The 20,537-nt window shown below is 35.1% G+C and overlaps 2 protein-coding genes across 3 annotated transcripts; one reads left to right on the forward strand and one right to left on the reverse strand.

Annotated features, from left to right (window-relative positions):
• Positions 1-1,185: 1,185 nt before the first annotated feature.
• LOC114386475 lies at positions 1,186-8,524 on the forward strand. 2 transcript variants are annotated; one of them, XM_028346491.1, is made up of 7 exons: positions 1,189-1,393; positions 1,570-1,771; positions 1,859-1,979; positions 2,973-3,319; positions 3,441-5,193; positions 5,598-5,848; positions 8,091-8,524. In XM_028346491.1, the coding sequence occupies exons 1-7, from the start codon at positions 1,311-1,313 to the stop codon at positions 8,160-8,162; spliced, it is 2,829 nt and encodes a 942-aa protein (XP_028202292.1). In that variant the 5' UTR covers positions 1,189-1,310; the 3' UTR covers positions 8,163-8,524. The 2 variants fall into 2 exon arrangements, with proteins under 2 accessions (XP_028202294.1, XP_028202292.1); XM_028346493.1 differs by lacking the exon at positions 5,598-5,848 and having other exon boundaries at positions 1,186-1,393; positions 8,091-8,195.
• A 1,486-nt stretch (positions 8,525-10,010) lies between these two features.
• Positions 10,011-14,643, reverse strand: LOC114386764. Its single transcript, XM_028346806.1, has 7 exons — positions 14,442-14,643; positions 12,700-12,816; positions 12,336-12,398; positions 12,194-12,241; positions 12,060-12,113; positions 10,427-10,481; positions 10,011-10,304 (listed from the first exon to the last, which is right to left on the reverse strand). The coding sequence occupies exons 2-7, from the start codon at positions 12,787-12,789 to the stop codon at positions 10,261-10,263; spliced, it is 354 nt and encodes a 117-aa protein (XP_028202607.1). The 5' UTR covers positions 12,790-12,816; positions 14,442-14,643; the 3' UTR covers positions 10,011-10,260.
• Between the last annotated feature and the right edge of the window lie 5,894 nt (positions 14,644-20,537).

Genomic DNA, 20,537 nt, shown 5'->3' on the forward strand with positions numbered 1-20,537 from the left:
AGAATCATTCACTACTTCTCTATGATGTTCTCATAAAATATAGCATTTATTTATTTTATTGTGATTATGATCAAGTGTTCATATATAACCTTTTGAGACCAATAAAGATCTTTATTGCATTTTATGTATGGACAATGAAGTAACTTTCTTTCCTCAAAACCACCAAATGCAAATTTAAGAAATTCACTTTCTAACATGAAGGAATTTTACTATCAAGAATATGTATCTAACTCTTATCTTATTGCACACAATGAATTTGTCAAAGCAAGTTGATTAAAGAAAAAAAAATGTTTTTTTTAATCTTATTGCAAAGAAGGTGTGTAAGATAACAACAAATAAATGAAAAGTTTAACAATATCATAAAAAGAATGAATGAGAGTAGATGTTTCACCAATAAATTTTTCAAGAAATTGACAATTAATATATTAAAAATGAATCTATATTTCTTATAAACTGAAAATACTCTTATTTATTTTTTATATAAAAGATCAAAATACATTTTTATTTTTGTATTACATTAAAAAAAACTAAAAGCAGTAAAAAAAAAGAGAGTTCAAGAACTAAAACTGAAAACTTAAAAAAATTATGAGACTAAAACAAAAAAACTCTAAACAAATACCTCTGAATATAGAATTATATAATAATTAAAAATTGTAATAAATGTTTTGTATAAAAATAAATAAGTATTTTTTTAGCATGTGAATTAAATTTATATTTATGATAAATAATTTATATTATGATACTATAATGTTATTTTAATTATTGATAATTTCATTTAAAAATATATTAAAAATCAAATTAGAACTAAATATATTAAAAATGATAGATTAAGAGAGACAATAAATTTTAAAAAAAAATTCTCTAAACATGTTTATTAAAGAAAAACTTTTAATGGAAAAGATTAATATAATAGTGTAAGATCATTCATATATATGAGAATGATTTATTCAAGAAAGAAATCATATTTAATGATAAATTAAGATACACCCATGATTTATAACTAAAAAACAAACTTCTAAAAACACTCTCATTAAAAATAATTATAATAGTTTATTCTAATTTATATATGCAGAGAAATTAATGTAAAAATGCATGAACAAAATATAAAAAAAATAATAATTAGAAGACAAAAAAATAAAATAAATTGTTGACGATCCATCCCCACAAGCCGCAACCGCAAGTGGGAGAGTGAAGGGAATTTATTTCCTACGTTAATAACGTGTTCCCGAAGTTCACACTCAAACAAACAGGGGTTAGAACTTGGAAGCAGAAGAAAACGAGAGAGAGAGAGTGACTGAAGAAAATTGAAGATGAACGAAGATGGCGTAACCTCTGCGAATCTCAATCCCTCTCTTCCCAAACCACCCTCTTCTCCTCCAACTCCTGCTGCCAGGTCTTTCTCTTTCTCTCTCTAGGGTTTCTCACTCTAACCTCTCTCTCTCTCTCTTATTTTGCATAATTAATGTTAACCGTAACTCGATTTCAAGCTCTGAAATTTTTAGGGTTTCGAGTTTTCGCCTTTTCCCTTTTTAATTTTCCACGTATTAATTTACTTTTTCTTCCTCTCAGCTCTGCGGGGGCGTCGTCGCCGGCGTTTCCGGCGAACGCCGGCAACGGAGATGCTAGCCGGCGCGACAAATCGAGCGCGGATTCGCACGCGGTTCTCGGTTCGGTGCTGCTAGGGGCTTCGGTTCCGTCCTGCCGGCCCTGGGAACGCGGCGATTTGCTCCGCCGGCTTTCGACGTTCAAGCTCGCCGGAAAATTGCCCAAGGTTGGCTTCTTTATGGTTGGATTATGCTGGAAAATGATGAGGTTAAGATAATCGGGGAAAAAATAATTGAGCTTGGCCATTTTGCAGGTTGCTGGCTCATTGGCTTGTGCCAAGAGAGGTTGGGTGAATGTTGATGTCGCTAAGATTGAGTGTGAGATATGTGGTGCCCAGTTAGATTTTGCTCTGCCTTCAGCTTCCTCTTTTGAAGGTGAGGCTATTATGGAAATGATAATTGTTAAAAAAGAGTGTTTTAGTGTGTTCCTAGCACTCCCCTTGTGTAAACTTGTGATGGCTATTTATTTGGTGTTCTTTTTAATGCTGGGGAATGGGGATTGTTGATTCTGCTAGATTACAGTCCAACTCGAAGCTCTGTTCAGTGTATTATATTAATGTAGATTGGTGTATGTGTTAGTCGTGGCGAAGAGTTTGTGTAATTTTTGTAGGACAGGCGATGTAATGTTTGTATGCATGTTTTGTGTCTGGGGTGAGGTGATTTCGGTAACTGCTTGCAGTGTATTGTTTATTTGGTTTTTAGCTCAAGTTTTATTTTTTTGGTTGTTAACTCAATTGGTTGTAATGGGCTATTCTGGCAGATAGTTTGCCATTATAGCCGAAGATGCTTGATTTGCATGACTGCATGGATGAGCTCGCTCTAATTTGTCAATTTGAGTTTTTTCTTGCGAGTTACCAATAGAAATTGGAATGGAATAATATCAATTCGTATAGGCACAGAAGAAAGGGTTCTCTATTGAATAAAACCTTATACCCGAGATAAGGACAGAGAACAAGGAAAGGCCGAAAATTTTACTTGGTACTTTTGAACAAAAAATCAATGTGATTTATTTTGTACTTCTCGCTTAATGAGTGAACGATCATGTTCTATCCAGTTGATCTCATTGAAGAGACTTTCTATAAGGGTTATGGGGAAGCTTGTTAGGCATTAGAATTTCAACTAGATAAATTTTATTTGAGGTTGCTATTTTACCATAATGTGTATTTAGTAATTTGAACCTTTTATAGTGTCAATTCTAGTTAATATTGAATTAAAAAACCACACACTTCCTTCCTTCTTTTTGGGTAAACTTTTTTTTTTAAATCTTCTGGTACTTCATCATAAGCCCTCTTTGTCCTGACTTTTATACCACTTGATTTGATGCTTCTTTCTGGGCCTTGATTATTGGTTCTCATATGTTTGATGAAGCTGATGCCTCCAGTGAAGAATTTTCTGAACAGCTTGATAGAGGACACAAAACCACCTGTCCTTGGAGAGGCAATAGTTGTCCAGAAAGCTTGGTGCAGTTCCCTCCTACTTCACCTTCAGCTCTAATTGGAGGTTTTAAGGATCGGTGTGATGGACTCTTGCAGTTTTATTCCCTCCCCATCGTATCTTCATCTGCAGTTGAGCAGATGCGGGTTACACATAGCCCTCAAATTGATTGCTTACTTACTCAATTGCAAATTCAGACTGCTGGAGAATTGGGCTGCAGATCAGAAAATGCATGTGGAATGGGCTTAACTGGTGAACAGGCTCCTCATCCATATTCTCATGTAAGATTTTTTTTGATATGTTGTTTTATCTTAATTATTTATCACATATAAGTGTATTTTTGCTAATTTGGCCTTTTGGTTTTATTATTTCCATTCTTACGTTAATTTTCCACTTCAATAGGCTCAAAAGCTCATAAGTCTTTGTGGATGGGAGCCACGGTGGCTTCCGAATGTGCTTGACTGTGAAGAACAGTCAGCTGAATCTGCTAAAAATGGTTACAGCTCTGGTCCAGCCAAAGGCTCTGCACATGATCCAGCTCCAAGCAAGAAGGAGTATTCAACTTCGTCCAGGAAAGATACTGGGGATAATGATGTACTGGGTTCAGAGTTTAATTGCGAATCTAGGTCACCTTTGTTAGATTGTAGTTTATGTGGGGCCACAGTTAGAGTGTGGGATTTCTTGACTGCCCCTCGTCCAGTTCATATGACTCCTTGTGGGATTGATACCCCTCAAACAAGCAAGAAAATAGCATCAACACGAGGAATAAGTGCAGCTAGTGGTATCAATGAATGGGCTACCACTGATGGTGTTGAAAAAGAGAGGACTGGCGACCATGATGAGGCTACAACATCTGATAAAAGGCAACTTGTATCTAATAAAAGTTTAGATTTAAGTCTTAGAATGGCTAGTGGGCCATCCTTTTCACCAATAAACTTGACTTCAACCTCAGGTCATGTTCAAGGTGCTGGTGAAGGGAAATATTTAATGATTGGTCGGCCTTCTGGAAGCGAGGTTGGTGACCAGGCAACTTATTATGAATTACAAGGCCCCAATGCACACAAACGCAAGTTGGATGATGGTGGAACAACAGATGACAGGCCCCATCTAAACATGCAACAGGCAGACAGTGCTGAAAGAACTGTAACTGACTTTGATAATAATGAAGTCATGGGTAGTCAACAGTATTCAGCTCGCCCTTTTAAGCGTGCCCGTGATACTAATGTATTGGAAACATCCCAGTTTCCATTAAGAAATTCTTCTGATGTACCTAGCCATTCACTGGATATTCAAATAGAGCCAGATGCAAACACCACTAACCAGTTAAACCCAGGAAGGGATCATGCTATCGGCATCCTGTCTACCAGAGATTCTGCCCATGCGTCTTCTATTATTGCAGTGAATACGGTTTATCAAGGTTCAGATGATGAATCAATGGAAAGTGTTGAAAATTTTCCTGTTGATGTTAATAATAATGTAGTCAATTTCCCTTCTGTTGATTTGAATGAAACATCTGAGTTAAATCAAGCACAACAGAGTGTTTGTTTCCAACCACTTTTAGAAAGGGCAGGAGGGGAGACAGGTGTTAGCAGTTCAAATGCTTGTGGGGAAGTTTTGAACACCGAGATATTGACTGCACATGCTAGAGATGGACCTAGTTTTGGTATTAGTGGGGGAAGTGTGGGCATGGGTGCAAGTCATGAGGCTGAAATCCATGGAACTGATGCCTCAGTTCATAGAGGTGATAGTTTAGGTGATGTTGAACCAATTGCTGAAGTGATTGAAAATCAGGGCCAAGCTGGTGAATTTGAGCCTTCTCATGGACTTACTGGGGATTTTGTGCCTGGGGAAATGAGTAGGGAAGATCCTCAAGGGGATAGTCAAGCTGTGGTGTCTCAATCTACAGCAAGGGCTGATAGTGGCTCAAAAGTTATAGCTTCAACTAAGGTTGAATCTGTTGAAAGTGGTGAGAAGACCAGTAGTAGCATGCAGGTGCTAGGCCTTGAAAATGGTGCCCATCCCTCCCTTTCTTGCAATGCTGTTGTATGTTCTGCTTATGAAGTATCCAAGGAAGAAGTTACTCAGACTAGGAAGGCATCTCACATTGACGATGGTGCATCTCATGAATCAAGCCGTTTAATTACTGATGTTATGGGTATGTCTGATTTTTATTTTTATTTTTTTAGTTCTTTTTTTTTTTTTCCATTTAACCTTGAAGATGCTCTTCCCTCTTCTCCTCATTCACTCTGATGCTCAATGTGACTGGTAAAAGCTGTTACTCTTTTCAATTTTGAATGATGTCATCGTAATATTAATATATTAACCAATTTCTCTTCTAATGATGTAATTATTTGATATTCAATTGCACAAAGCTATTTGACTATTGAAGTATCCTGAGGTCAATTACAAACATCATAATAATATCAGAATGCCTTATTTCAAATTGTCTAATTATTGTGCTGCGAGGAATAACTTATAGATAGAGCCATAGGGGGACAAAATGGGAAGGGAGGGGGAACTTGTTGTGCATTAACTAATGCACTTGGTTCTAATGATCAGGGACTCCTTACAGAGACAACAGTAATGGGGGTGTTGAATTTGATCCAATCAAATTACATAATGACTACTGTCCTTGGGTGAATGGGGATGTTGCTGCTGCTGGTTGTGATAATCCCTGTTCCAGTTCTGGTGTGGGTAGTGTAGCTCTATGTGGCTGGCAGCTGACTTTAGATGCCCTGGATTCTTTCCAGTCTCTTGGGCATCTTCCTGTGCAAACTCTTGAATCTGAATCGGCAGCATCCATGTGCAAGGTTTGTTCTGTATGTTTCACTGTCATATTATCCTTGATTTCATGGAGAACATTTTATTTAAATGTTGATATTTTAACGATTGTTTCCCATTTTCAAAATCCAAACAGTCCTTGAATAGTTGAATTTATGATTTAAAAAATGATTCTACAAGATACAACAACAACAACAACAACAACAACGCCTTATCCCACTAGGTGGGGTCGGCTTATCTCTTATTCTACAAGATAGATATAGATTTTATTCTATAGGTTGGAAATTTTAGCCAATCATAGGCAAGAGATGTACCCTATGTTAGGATGAAGAGAAAGAAATTTTTGAAAGTTGAAATTTTCTATTGTTTGGTTAAAGTGAAAATTACATGAAATAAGAGATAAAGGAACAAAAATTTCTGCCAAGTTTTCTCTCCAATGAAAATTTCAAAATTTCTCTCTCCTGTCATCGGAACAGAGGGGTAAGGAACACCAGAACATGTGAACAAAGATGCAGAACATAGTTAAGTTATTGCTTATGTTGACATGTTTGATATACCAGGATTCTCATATCATCATAAATCCTAATCTATAAACCAGATACTCTGAAATGCCAAAGTATAGGTGTCATGCGTGTCTTTGATACTTACACACATACAATATGCTTAGATACATATCCAAGAAGTATCCTCCTATTTTTACTTTTACCTTTAAATTTTATTGATACACTTGGGTTACACACAAATACATAGAATAGGACTAGAATTTTATGGCTCTTATATAGAGCCAATACTTCTTTTGAATAGGACTAATATGTTTTTTGTGACATTCTGACAATGGATAATGGATTAGTCTTACACAAAGTAGTCAATTGCTCCCACTATCGCGGGAGGACAGAAGTGGAGTGACTCCCTGCTACAACTGAGGCACTTGATGCAGATGCCTGGTTGTCATGGTTGCTGCAGTGTGATTCATGAAAAATCGCAGCAATATGCAGGCTTTACAGACGATTCTCCGTTTGTGCCATTTCTGGACATGCCCTGTGACTTGTGCCACTGCTGAACTGGCTCTGTTCTGCAATTTCTGGTGTGACAATGGTTGGGTGAGTAGGAGATGCTGGCTTATGAGAGAGAGAGAGAGAGACTAGCTTTTTTTATTGGGCAAGAAGGGGTGACAACAGTGGGAGAAACTAGAAAGTGGCTATAATTTCTTGGGTCAGAAGGAGTGTTTGGGCATGCACCCAAATTGGGCAACTCTCCATCCCAAATAGTCCTACAGTTGGGGAGTTTTTTTTTTTTTTGCTGTTTTTTTAATTATTAATCATTTACTAACATTATTCTATTTTAGTGCTATTAGATACTCTAATATTTTAAAATTTATACGAAATATTAATACATAATGATATATTATAGCATAATATGTGTGTGTAGAATTTAGAATAGCAGTCAACCTGCTATAGTGTTTTTGGGTTGCTACTCCAAACTGCTATCTGCTATTGGCCACTATAGTCTTACAGATATAAGCGGTATTCTTTGCTTCTCAGTGGTGAGCTGTGAACTTCCTAGAATTTTGAGAACTCATGTCATGAGGTAGAGCCGAGAGAAGTACTTGGCTAAACATTTAAGTTTTGGATTTAATGCCGGGCAAGGTCTCCAACCATAGGCATGTCTTGATGTGACTTTTTCTAATGTCAACCTTCTCACTGTAAAATGTCATGTATTAGGAGGTGCCACCTTTGACAGTGCTTAAATATATAATGTTATTTGTTATTTATATTTTAGAATTTTGTTTACTATTTATTTTGCTGAGACCTCTTGGGCCTTTTTAAGACTTAAGATTGTGGTTTCTTCTGTTGTCTATTATAGATTTGAATTTCATCGTACTTTTATTTTCAAAAGCTACTAGATATGATGCAAAAGAAATTGCAATGGAATTATTCAACTTATTTAAGATGTTTTCTATATGTTGGATGTGGAAATTTCATTTACAGTGCAAGCACTAAGCAGCTCACTGTAAAATCAGTAGTGACATATTCAAGTGTTGCTATCTTTGAGAGCTTTTTCGACTATATTTGTTGGCTTGGAATTTAAGATTTTTTTATGTACAATACAAGATTGCAGTTTCTTCTGATAAAGGGCTCCCAATTTTTCCATAAAGAAAACCATTTTGATTCTGTAGTAAGGCTTGCAATTTAATGGTGCAGCATGCTAGATTATATTGTCTTGTTGGATGTGTGGAAGATTCCTGCCTCTTGACATATATGCTTCTTGCAGGGTGATCGGTTCACTTCCAGCCAGAAATTGTTAGCACGCAACTCCTATGTAAGAAACCATGGAAGAAACTGAGATCTGTATGAAGTTGTCAAATGTTTTGTTGAGCTGTTTCTGAGAATGAGTATTATTCCTACATCGAGTTATGTTTTTAACAATCAGATGTCTATCCATTCTTGTTTTTTTTTTTTTTTTCTAAAGTCAGTTTTGATTATATAATTTTTGCTTTTATTATATTGGATTTTGGATTGTATTGTTAGTTTAATAAAAATATCATTGGCTCATTGCCTGAAAAGCCTCTTTGAACTGTAGAAAACTGATATTGGATAATAGAGAAATGTTAGCTAGTGATGAAGTAACCTTATTGCTGCAACTTCCAATGTAATATTGCAGATTTGCAATCTTGCCTTAAATGGCCCGTAGGATATTGTGTTCTATTTTGGAGCCTGATGCCTTTCACGTTTTTCAATCTGTACCATGGTTTGAATATCTTGTTGATGCTAGCTAATACCCTTTTTTAATGGTTAGCATAAAATTATTTGTGCAGCAGCAATAGAAGACCTCATTATACATTATAAATAGATCAATAAACCAAGTATCCAAATTACTAGCTTCAAATCTGTAATTTAATTGAAGATGCTAAATCATGTCAAATATTTTGAAATTAGCTAAAATCTACAAAATGAAATAATGTCATGCTTCCCATAGTTAAATTCTGTGTGTGAAGTGTTAAGCAGTGTGTGATTTGTGAAATGATGGAGAATCATGCTAAAATAGAACTGAGTCAACAGCTTGGTCTAATGGTTTCCACGCAGTGAAAAAGTGCTGCACTGTAAGTGCTAGGTGATTGCTCGTTGCTTTTGACCGGCAAAAAATACTATGTTTGCAATAGATGTAAAATAGAGAAAAAAAAAGTAGAAAGATGAAAACGTATTGCTTGAATGGATGAGAGTAAGAAAAGATGAATTTCTCTTGTTCAAATGAACGAAAGAGTGTTGATAAATAAATTGTATAAAAAACATTTTATATTAATTAAAAAAAATTAGATTTAACCAAAAAAGTAAACTTTCTAATATATTATCTTTTTATTATCTTTTTTTGGTATAAAAATATTTAAAATTTGAAAATACAAAACAAAGACTTAAATGGATCATGACATATTTCTCCATAATTAAATTTGTAATTTAATTGAAGATGTTAAATCATGGCAAATATTTTTTAATTTGATTATATGCAATTCGAAACTTGATCACATTTAAAGTTTCTTGTTGCTATCTTGTAATGTATTTGTTCCTATCTTGTAATGTATTCTTTGAGGTCCTTTTCCCACAAACCGAGGTGTGTTGAGCTGGGAAGAAATTTGCATAGCTAATTAAAAAGTTGCCTGAACACTAATTTTTTGCTCAAGGGAAAAACTTTAGTCCATAATGCTCATTATCAGTCTAATTTATACTAAAAAAAAATCACTCCAATACCTACACGAAAAAGTTCTTAAGTAACTCCTAACCGTCTAAAATCGTTATACTATTAAAGATTTGACCTTGCATTATTGTGGAGACATCTAACACGTATCACCATGTTTGGAGGTGAAGATGCAACTTTGCAATGATGACACTCCATTTCCTTGAAGGAAAGAAGAATGGAGAGTGACTGTACATGTTTGTTTTTCCGTTGAAAGTGCAGTAGCGATCATTCCAATGCATAAGTTACCAGGGAGGTCTTTTGGAAACGTAGGTTAGAGGCCGTTGAAGGTAACACAAACATGTACCAGTTTTTTCATGTAGAGACTAAAACGAAAAATAGTGTCAAGTGTAAACCAAATTTACAGTTAAATCTTTTACTCTTTTTATTCTTCTTATCTTGTACAGTTGTACTGCCTTCCTAAAAAAAAAAGAGACCAGGGTAGTTTGGGAGAGAAGAGAGTAACACAAATCATAATCCCAAGTAAATGTCTATTGTGTAGGTGTAGATCAAATCACTTGTCTTGTGCTAATATGAATACATGATAAGCTTCCTTTATTGTTGAAAAGGACAACAACACATGGCAATTTAGTTAGTTAATGAATACATGATAAGCTTCCTTTATTGTTGAAAACAACAAAAAGTGATACCTACTCACTCAGGGCAGGAATGAGAACAATTGTCAGCACATCATCAAAAGACTGACTACTGCTTACTCGTTCGAAGGCACATCCTCGGCTGGAACACTTCCCCCTTCTATGATAAGGACAACAAAACATGACAATTTAGTTAGTTAATTAATTTTGAAGATGCTAAAGAGAAATATTATAAGTTCAGCCATCTTAACTGAACACTGCACGCACCAAAATCAAACATACCTTCTCCTGAAGGAGCATATGGAGATTTCCGGTAACGTGTTTGCTGCTGCGTCGGCTGAAAAGCAGAAGCAAGCAGAAATTTGTCATGCACATTACATGAAAACAGCAGGTGCAATTAGATTTATTACAACAAAATTTTATCCCACGAGGGTGAGTGATTCATGTCTGGTATATTGACGGTTTTACGTTGATTGTCGCCTAACAACCCACAGGCCTTTTCTTTCAAAAAAAATAATCTGATCATAAAATTGTTTAGACAATTTTTAATTAAAAACTACTTTTTCTAAGAAAAAAAATTAAATAAACATGCCATTAATTTTGTTCTGCTATGAAAATTGCATGGGTGTTCATGGATATGGATTGCCCGTGAATCCGAATCGATCAAAATCAACCCAAACAATTTGGGTTGAGTATTTTTTTGTGATTGAGCCAAACCCAATTCAACCCATTGATCCATTAATTTGTATTAAATTATATATATATATATATATATATATATATATTTTTTTTTTTTAAAATAAAAAAAATAAATTACTATTATTATCAAACTTAGTAATTAAGCATGAGACCATCTTTTCTTTTCTCAGTTCTCACAAATTCACTCAGCCACTTTAACAAAATTAGGATTTCAACTCCCGGCTGGTTGTAAAACATCTATGTTGCTTTTTAATTTGTTTCAAACTATTTTAGATTTCGTTGAAGTTTCAGTTGTACTACTCATTTGACTATTTGAGTACATTGGACTTTTCAAACTATGCTGTAATAGTTTTAGTTTTTGGGTTTCTACGCTTCGCGGGTGTGGTCCTTGAACTTGTTTATTATATATCAATTTTTAAACCATGTTCAACATAATCTGTTAACCTATGTGATGATGATAACAACAATGCAATTCCTCCCCCGATCGTTTCTTCCACTATTTGACAACACGTAACAAATATAAGTAATGTATTCAATATTTCATTTAATAAAAAATTTAGCTTATAAAAAATATTGGATTTGAAAAAATAACAGACAAATTTAAATACTTTGATCCATTGATCTAACCCAAACCATTTACAAACGGAGTTGGTTTGGGTTAGGTTTTAAATATTTTTCTTGGGAAGCTGACCCAAAACAACCCATTCAAATTTGGTTGGGTTGGGTCACAGATTATGTCAAACCCAACCCAAACCCAACCCAAACCGACCCGCGTACACTCCTAGAAAATTGGAGGGATGATTACAGATTTGATGCTTTCACTTTTCAACAACCGGTAAAGAGGGCGGGTAAGGGACAGGGGAGGCTATGGAGCAGCAACTTTTATGATGGTAAAGAAGTCAGTGACTAAGGCATCATCCACTGGATTTTGTAATCCTAAATTTATTACCTATCTATTTTAATTGTAATGCAAAACAGTTAACATGAACAAAGCCCTTATATAGCAAGTGCTGGTCCAAACAGTTTAATTTTCTTGAGACAACCAATTGTTTTCTCTCTGTATTAAAGCAGCAAATGATATATAACATTTTCAAGAAACGGTCTAAGACCATCATCAGGTAGCACGCAATTCACACATCAGAAGAACAACTACTAATAAGCCATAGAAAACAGTGTCACTATATCTAGATCAGATAAGAGAATATTGGTTAAATACCTGTAATTTAGGCCGAAGAGCTTCAAGTGGCCCCTTAGGCTTGTCTCCGCCTTGCTGTTACAAGTGAGAGCACAGAAAAATGTCAGAAAATTCAATATAAGCAACCATTACAGAGGTGTGGTTTCCAGAAGTACCTTTCCAAGTGCCCAATCCGCAGAATCAAAGTAAGCACGCTCATGGTCCTAGCATAAAGTTGAATTTTAAATGAAAAATCAAATGATTTCCTAACGTAAGTGACAAACAAATTTACACACAGAAATATGCACATGCACGCACCTTAGATATGAGTGGCGGCTTTTTGGGCAGCATTCCTCCATACTTTTTCTTTACAGCCTCCTCCTACGAGGTTCATAAACTTGTAGGTCACAAAATAAGAAATTCTTTTGGCAGTAAAACAACCTCGTAATCTCATAAGGGCAGCCTAGTATGCGAGGCTTCCACCTGAGAGGATCTGGGGAGGGCAGATGTACATAGCCATAGCCTTATCGTACATGTGGAAAGGATATTCCCAGGATTTGAACCTGTGACCTCCACTTCAAATGGCAACAAACTTACCACACCCTTACTAAAGTGATTATCTCATCCAAAGTGAAATTTAAATTTAAATTTTAGCATGCAAAAAGGCAGATCTCAACACCACCTGCTTTTGGGATGATGGCATGTTAGCTGACTTATCAGATGCATTCACGTCCATCTGTCCTAGATCTTTGTTCTCCTCTATGTTAGACATGAGGTCCTTTTGAGTGTAAAACTGCAGCTGCAACAATAGGCCATGTTAGAAGAAAAATCTCAGTTGCGCAAAATATCACATTTATAAATAAGTTCCACACTCTAGCAATGGTTAGAACTTAGAATACATAAAACTCTTCAGACTTCAGAGTGAAAACATCAGACTCTAGCAATTAAAACAAGATTGTTTCTTTAGAAGGGGAATTCGAACAAATTACCAATGTTGTCATACATGCAAAGCATCACTATCAAACTTCATTAAAAGGTTGTGCACAAGAGATATAAAGTAGAGCTAGGAAAACCAAAGACAACTCCCTGTTGACCCATTTCAAGAGGCATAAATGATCTTCAAATGTATAAGGCGACCAAACCACACACCTCAACAAAAGGAAAGATCTCTATGAACAGTACAGCAAACAAATATCTCGTCTAATTCAAAAACCCACAACTAAGATCAGTTATACATGTAGTACAGACTATACAGTAGAGAGATTCAGTAAATCAGTTCAAACCCTTAACATATAATCAGGAAATTTGGTTTGCAAGGCACAAGTGAGACAGAGAAAACATTGGCTGGAAACTTCATTAAACCTACCAAGTCAACAAAACGCAGTGCTGCTTACATTAAGATGAACTGGTAATAAATGCTTTGGAAAATCATAACATGCCATCATCCTCATTCAAGTCTAGTCATGTGATTTAAAAATTAAAAACAAAGGAGAAAGCAATCAAAGTTTACAAGGAAAACACAAGTCAATCTTTAGGAAGTGAGATTCTAACGATTCTACACAAGTTTCTTTCATTTTATTTCACCTTGTTTTGCTTCTCCACGTTGGTATCCACACTGCAAGGGAGACAAATGTAGAGACACATATCCTAATATCCTAATCAAAAGTAAAGGACTTAATGCTTCCTCAAAGAAAATCTGCCTGGCTTACAAGTTACAAGTGATCCACTTTAACTATAAATTTATAACTAAGCGTGGCTAATTGGGCACAACCACAAAAATAGCCGAATCATTAAATCAATCCAACAAGGTAGCAAAACCCATTAGCTAACTTGCTAGCACACACCACCCCACTCATCAAATGAAGCAAGTCAAAAGCTTTTTGTGCAAAGTAACACACACCTGAGCATTAAATAAACTGTCCGAAAATGTTTTTTTGATAATTTGATTAGAAGGCCAACTGCTCTTAAATAAAGTAAATTCCAAAACTACTACATATACCGTTAATTTCTAAAAATAAGGACCAATGATTTCCATACAGTAAATACAAAATCAAACACAATACTATTTAATATTGTCTATACAACAAGTACTCTATTCAGGCCTATCCTCAGAGATTCGGACATAAATATTGGTTTTTGTAGCTCAATAGTAAATAACTCCTCAACCCAACAAAAATTCTACAGCCTCCATCTTCCCTTAATTGTACCCGGTGGGTTGAAATCATTGCAATTAAATCATCAAAGTTAAATGGGTATTCAGCAAAACCCAAAAAGATTAAAAATTTTAAAAGAAAAAACTAAAATTTATAATGGAGTGTGGAAAAAATGGAGCAGCTACGAAACTGAAAAAAAAGGGGGCAGAATATGAATATGAAGATCAAGTTGAAGAAAATGGAAAGAAGAAGATCTAAAGTAGTCACTCACCGGAGCGCTGGGGCCACAACCGTATTCAGCTGAGCTCCGAACGGTGTCTCTGCTCTCTCTCTAACTATGTCTCTCTTTCTCTCTCTTAACTATTAGTTTGTTGGGTTTTTCTTTCCTATCTAAACTGGTTTTTTCAATTTAATGTTCTAAGTATGCTATCCTTTGAGTAGAGTTCTCTATCCTTTGAGTAGAGTTCTCTTTTCAGCATCCGATTTCCCATCTTTGTTTTATTTTTTATTTTAGTTAAAGGAGTCGGATTGGACCAACCCTTGGTTTTTTTTTTTTCCTAATGTTATTATATTAAATTTAATTTTAAAAAAATAATTTTTTTATATTATTTAATTTTTAAAAAATAATAATATTTTTTGTTTAATAATTTATTTATAACAAAATAGATTATAAATAAAATATATGAACAATATTATTGCCAAAAAAATTGAAGATGAAAATATGTTGGGATAATTTTTATCTGTTGTGGGATTTGTCTTTTTTGGTATTCCATTCAATTTCTTCGTCCACTTGTTGCCAACATATTTCACATTTATTTCTAATATTCCATTTAATTTCTTCGTCTATTTTGATGGGAATGCGAGATGTGAACTCAGACAATTCTTTGTACTTCTCCTTGGATCATACCCCACTGATCTCCTTTGAATTTTTGTCACATTTTCACGTGCTAGTAAACCACCAAAGAAGTTTTCGTAGGCGTGATGTTCAGTAAAATAAATAGTAGCGACACATAGTTCATGAGATCGATAAACATTGGTAGATTTATAGACATCTATTATGTGAGAACACACTAAGTGTTTAGCATTATATTCTCACCATAATCACAATTTTGGGATTGTTTGTAACATGACCCTAAACCTTACAAAGGGCTTGGGTTTGCTACAATAAATGTGTGGTTGTGTCTATTTGTTAACAATGTGTCTATTTGATTATTGTTGACGACTATTTATTGCCTCAGAGGCGACCTTGGAATAATGCAAGCATAAGTTTATCATTGCTTGGGTTTGTCGACCTCTAGTAGCAAAAAGTGTTTCGAGGTCTTGAAGTATGTCTCCTCAACCAACGGTGACACTAACATGTATCTTGTGCATATAAATGTGGAATTTGTAGTCATGTGTCCCCAATGTTTTCCCTCATCGAAGCATTGTACCCAATATTTTGTTGGGTAACTGATCAACTTGTTCAGCTGCACTATGCTTATTCGCACGGATATCCCTAAGATGTCGTCAGTGCATCTTCTCCGTGTACGTGTACATGTAAATATTCAATCAATTTAATATGTCTATGAAATTTGAATTAAAATATAGTTTAACAAAAAAAAATAGTAAAGATTTTCAACCAACCTGCATGAGTGGTTTCTTTAAATGTTACTTTGCGGAGTAACACGCCTTCTCAAAATTCTTCAAGAAGAACCCCACACTGAAGTTGTCTCTTCTTCTACGGGGAAGATATGGTTAACATTGTCTTGTGCTATAGCCATCAATAATGTGTCAGCATACTTCCCATATGCCATGTACCATTTGCTTATACGATGAATTTACAGAATACAAACCCATTAATGCATGAACTGAATGACCAAAAGACACGTTTAAGTATTTTTTTGGCAGGTATCATTTCTCCCTATTCAAACACCAATATTATTTGAGCAGTGGCCACAATCATATTGCAAAGCTCCTATAACTTTTGGTCGCTTGAAATATGATTCTTCCTCGTTTGCATGAATCATCTCCAATGTTGTTTGCTTTGCTAAGCATATCTTTTTGTAGGATAAAGTATAATTCATGAACGTTTTGATCTCTGTCATCAATGTTTTGATGTAGACTATTGGGTTTATTTTGACAATGGGTTGGATGATATGCGCTATTACGTGTTTGTCGAATTGCCTATGATTTTGTCTGAGCATTGGTGCGAGACATGTGTGCTAACATCGTATACTTTTGATAATTCATTTCTTATGCGTCTTTGAATTGCATGCACCTAAGTTTCATGTATAACCATTTTCATGTGATTTGCACACGAAGTTTAACATTTTTTGGTCAGAATATATTGTTTTGTAGTCAAAATAATTTCTGATGTATTTTTTAACTGCTCGAATACATTGTGCTCTTTTATCGAATGACATGCCAACCTCGAGTGCACCAGTTGGTGGCTGTACACGGTCTTGTTGTTGAATGAAATGGTGGTGATCAATCTATTGTGGTAAGTGGTCAAGGTTCAACTCCATTAGACACCTAGGTTTGTAACGCCCGAAAATTTTGATAGCTGAAAATAAATGCTTGATGTATTTCTTGTGTTATTTGATTATTTGATTAATTTGGATTAGTTGAAGTGTTGTGTGGATTACCCTTGTGCAACTGCTTGGTGTGGATGTTAGATTATGTGGAGTTTGATTGATCAGTGTTAGAACCATGTGATTTCGAGATTGACCCAAAACATGTTTCAGTAAAATCACGATCTCAGACTCGTTAATCGTTGGATCACCTTCAAACTTGGACTATAGTTTTGCAACCCAAGTTTTCACATTTGAACCATTGGGATTTGTGAAATAAAAACTTTGGACACCTCACTTAGCCTAACTTGCTCACTAAGCACAATTTCACCCAAAGGAAATAATTTGCTCAACGAGACCACCTCACTAAGCGAGACTTGCAGACAATAAATAAGTCCATCAGAGGTGAAAAACATATTTTTCACCTCTCTCTTTCTCCAAACTCTCACCAAACCCTGGAAACCCTTCCTTCACCACCCATAACCATCCGTGGCTGCCACGAGCCATTGTCGTTTGCCGTCAGACCACCGCATAGAGAGGAACACTTTAATTGGAGCAAAATCTTCAAAACTCAACTTAAGAATTCGATAGAGAACAGAGCCTCCAATCCTCTCTTTGCAGTTTCTTCAAGGTAACCGTGATTTCTATGTTTTCTCCTAATTAGTTTGAGCTTTTTTTTAGTATCTTTTGTGGTTTGGTTACTCTTATTGGATGTTTCTATGTTTCCTTTGAAAAATCTTTGAAAATGAGACATTGTAAAAGTTGCCTTTTTATAAAATTGATTTAGTTTTCGTGATCTTCGTTGAACCTCAGTCACAATGGCATGATTGAAATTTCAAAATGACATTTCTTTGATGTCGACCCCAAAACACCACTTTAGCCCCTTTTAAAATCAAATGAGTATTTGATCCTGAATGTTAATATTAACCTTGTCTTTGAAATCTATACTAAATTGTCTTTCATTTGGTATATAGAGTTCTACATTTGGACCAAAGGACGCAAACCTAAGAGATCTCAGAACAACACCGCGAAGATCTAACAGAGATATAGATAGGTGAAAGGAGTTTATGGTTTGTTTAGAGCTTTTGATACCATATTTGGGGTCAAGGAACCCAATTATGAGGTTGTATGATTGTCCCTGTTCCATGCTGGTTTTTCAAGAAAAAATGTGTCTTTAACTAATGGGATGTGATGTATTTGTTATTGAGAATGATGTTGTTGTTTTAATTATTGAAATTTTTGGGAAAAGTCTTAATTACAGATTAGACTCTACCCAAAATTTTATATATGTCCTTATATTTACTTATTTATCAAATTTTAAATGGGCATAAGAGTTTGCCTTGTATACCATAGTTCTTCTCTTTAACTTAGAATTTTTTCTAAAATATTAGTCTCGTGGTATTATGGATTGTTATTGTATGAGATTTGTGTTGTCTGAAGACCTAAAAAATGTGAATCCCACACATGAACTTATATGCATATATGTGGAATGAGATTGTTGATGTTGATGATGATATTGAGATGAGATGATTGTTGATGTTGATGAAGATATTGAGATGAGATGACATTGATGTTGATGATATCATCATGATGGATGTATGTTGTGTATGTATATAAGGGGTGCAGTAATCAATTGGATATCCCTTGAGAGGGAATGAGATTGGTTTAAAAAAATTTCAAGCATCTTTGGAGAAGAAAGGAGATTGCTTAGGATTTTTAATTATCCACGATCAGTGCATTGATGATATCCATGTTTCATACTTCATAATTGCATGTAAATAGTATAAACTTTGTTAGTAAGTAATTGTGATTTTTCATGAGGAAACATGCTGATACTTAGGGACATATGACTCGATTTGAAACTCCCCTAAGACTCATGCTGATCAACATGAGGGGGGGGGGGGGGGGGGGGTGGCCTGTGCACTACAGCTTGACCTCAAAAGTGGTTGCCTAGTTTTCCCAAGTGAGAGTGTCATGAGGACATGTGCAGGCTATTTCCTGAAAAATGGTACCACATTGCATTTAAGAGTTGAGTCAGATGCATGCATTATTCTAAGCATAATCGATTTGAATTGTGGAAAAAGTTGATAACTAATTTGTTAAATGTATGTTAAACTGATGAATTATTGAGAATGATTGTGATTATTGTTATTGTTCTCTTGCTAATCATTGTCATCTGGTGTTTGCTGATCTTTTATAATAAACTCACATTTGCAATTTTGTACCGAGTGGTTGGTACCTGTGATGATTGCAAACCTTTGTTCATGAGAGCAGATGAGCAACAATAGGTGATGTTGGAGGGAGATTCTTTTGTTGAAATAGTCAAGCCGACATGATAATATTGAAATTTATTTTGTGAGAGTTATGTTTTGTTATCAACTCTTCCTTAGTTAGTTCCTTGATTCTTTTTGATTGGGCATGTAAATCCCAAGTTTAGATACATCCAAAAACTGAATTATGTTTTGACATGTGAATTATGTATAATGATTTAATATATGTATGTATGTATGTATTTAGTTATGTATTTGTGCATTGTTTGGTGAATGTATATTGCGAAAAATTTACCCTCATTTTCATAATCAAATTAAGGGAATTTTCACTTAAAATTGAAATGTCGCGTTTAGAGTAGTGATATCGTAGCGAAAAAATGAGTCGTTACAAGGTTGGTTATATTGCAACAAGGGTGACGTTGGTACAAAAACACCCTCGTCATCGTTTTGGTCATTGTTGTGATGAAACAACTCTTGATCCTCATATTCACTAAAATCATCCATGCTTTCTTTGTGAAATCGTATGATGGGATCTTCATTGGTGATGAAATCTTCATTTGGGTTTGATGTTTGTGGTTGTTGTGATGGGGTGATGTTGTAAAATATTATGATGAATGATAGTTTTGTTGGTGAAAAGAGGTTTGTTGGGCATAAAAAAACATTTTGGGATAATAGTTGTGGGTATAAAGTATAAATGTCAAAGACGTCTTGTGTTTCAAGATTGTTGTATGACGACACAAGATCATTGACGTCAAGGTTATTCTACGATAATGGTTGTGGAGACGGTGGCTGTGGTTGAGGAATAAGCTCAATAACATCGTACAATTCGACGGAATTCAATTCTGGATTTTGGACAATTGTTTCCAACATGCTTCTAAGATCATCATTGATGTGTAATTGTGCTGAAATAAAACGTGTTTAGCCATGATGAAATGATATAGGGACATGATATAACAACTGAACAATTGTTTTTTTAGATTCCTAAGGATGGAGACATTGGTTAATTTTCCGAATCAATTGTGTTAACGTAATAAACCTACTTATGTATAGAAATATTGGGTTTGTACATGAGTCTGCCCATCCATGAACCAAGTCGTCTGTAATCCGACCATGGTGGTGAATGAAAATTAATATTTCTTTATGTGGAGCCATGGATGGTGTTTGGGGGATGCGAGTAGGAAGGCTATGAGAGTTAGAGATAGATGTTACATTTGTGGGAAGACTATGGGAATTTAATTAGATGGTTTGGTGGGAGAGTTAAGTATGAGAGTTTAGGGTTTATGGTAAATTAGGTAGGAGAGTTTAGGGTAAATTATCAACACATTAATGTGGCTGTCAGTGTATATGAGTGAACAGTGTGCACCTGCACACATCACAGACAAAAGATTGTTCGTTGCATCATGTTTAGCTAGATTGACAAGTGTACCAATTCGTTCAAGTAGTAATTAAAACGGTAAGTCCGAGTATCGTGTCCACAGAGAATTTGTTATACTTAGATGTTGCATATTCAGTTTGTAAACACTTTCAATTGCAGTAAAATAAAGTAGA

Source organism: Glycine soja, chromosome 15 (assembly GCF_004193775.1).
Source record: "Glycine soja cultivar W05 chromosome 15, ASM419377v2, whole genome shotgun sequence".
Classification (NCBI taxonomy): domain Eukaryota; kingdom Viridiplantae; phylum Streptophyta; class Magnoliopsida; order Fabales; family Fabaceae; genus Glycine; species Glycine soja.

Excerpts from the sequence above, each read along its gene's own strand:
- LOC114386764 (XM_028346806.1), bottom strand. The coding sequence starts at position 12,789 with ATGTCTAACATAGAGGAGAACAAAGATCTAGGACAGATGGACGTGAAT. Across the intron at positions 12,399-12,699 it reads TGCCATCATCCCAAAAGCAG|GAGGAGGCTGTAAAGAAAAA; the intron begins GTGGTGTTGAGA and ends TGAACCTCGTAG. Across the intron at positions 12,242-12,335 it reads AGCCGCCACTCATATCTAAG|GACCATGAGCGTGCTTACTT; the intron begins GTGCGTGCATGT and ends ACTTTATGCTAG.
- LOC114386475 (XM_028346491.1), top strand. The coding sequence starts at position 1,311 with ATGAACGAAGATGGCGTAACCTCTGCGAATCTCAATCCCTCTCTTCCC. Across the intron at positions 1,772-1,858 it reads TCGCCGGAAAATTGCCCAAG|GTTGCTGGCTCATTGGCTTG; the intron begins GTTGGCTTCTTT and ends GCCATTTTGCAG. Across the intron at positions 5,849-8,090 it reads CGGCAGCATCCATGTGCAAG|GGTGATCGGTTCACTTCCAG; the intron begins GTTTGTTCTGTA and ends TGCTTCTTGCAG.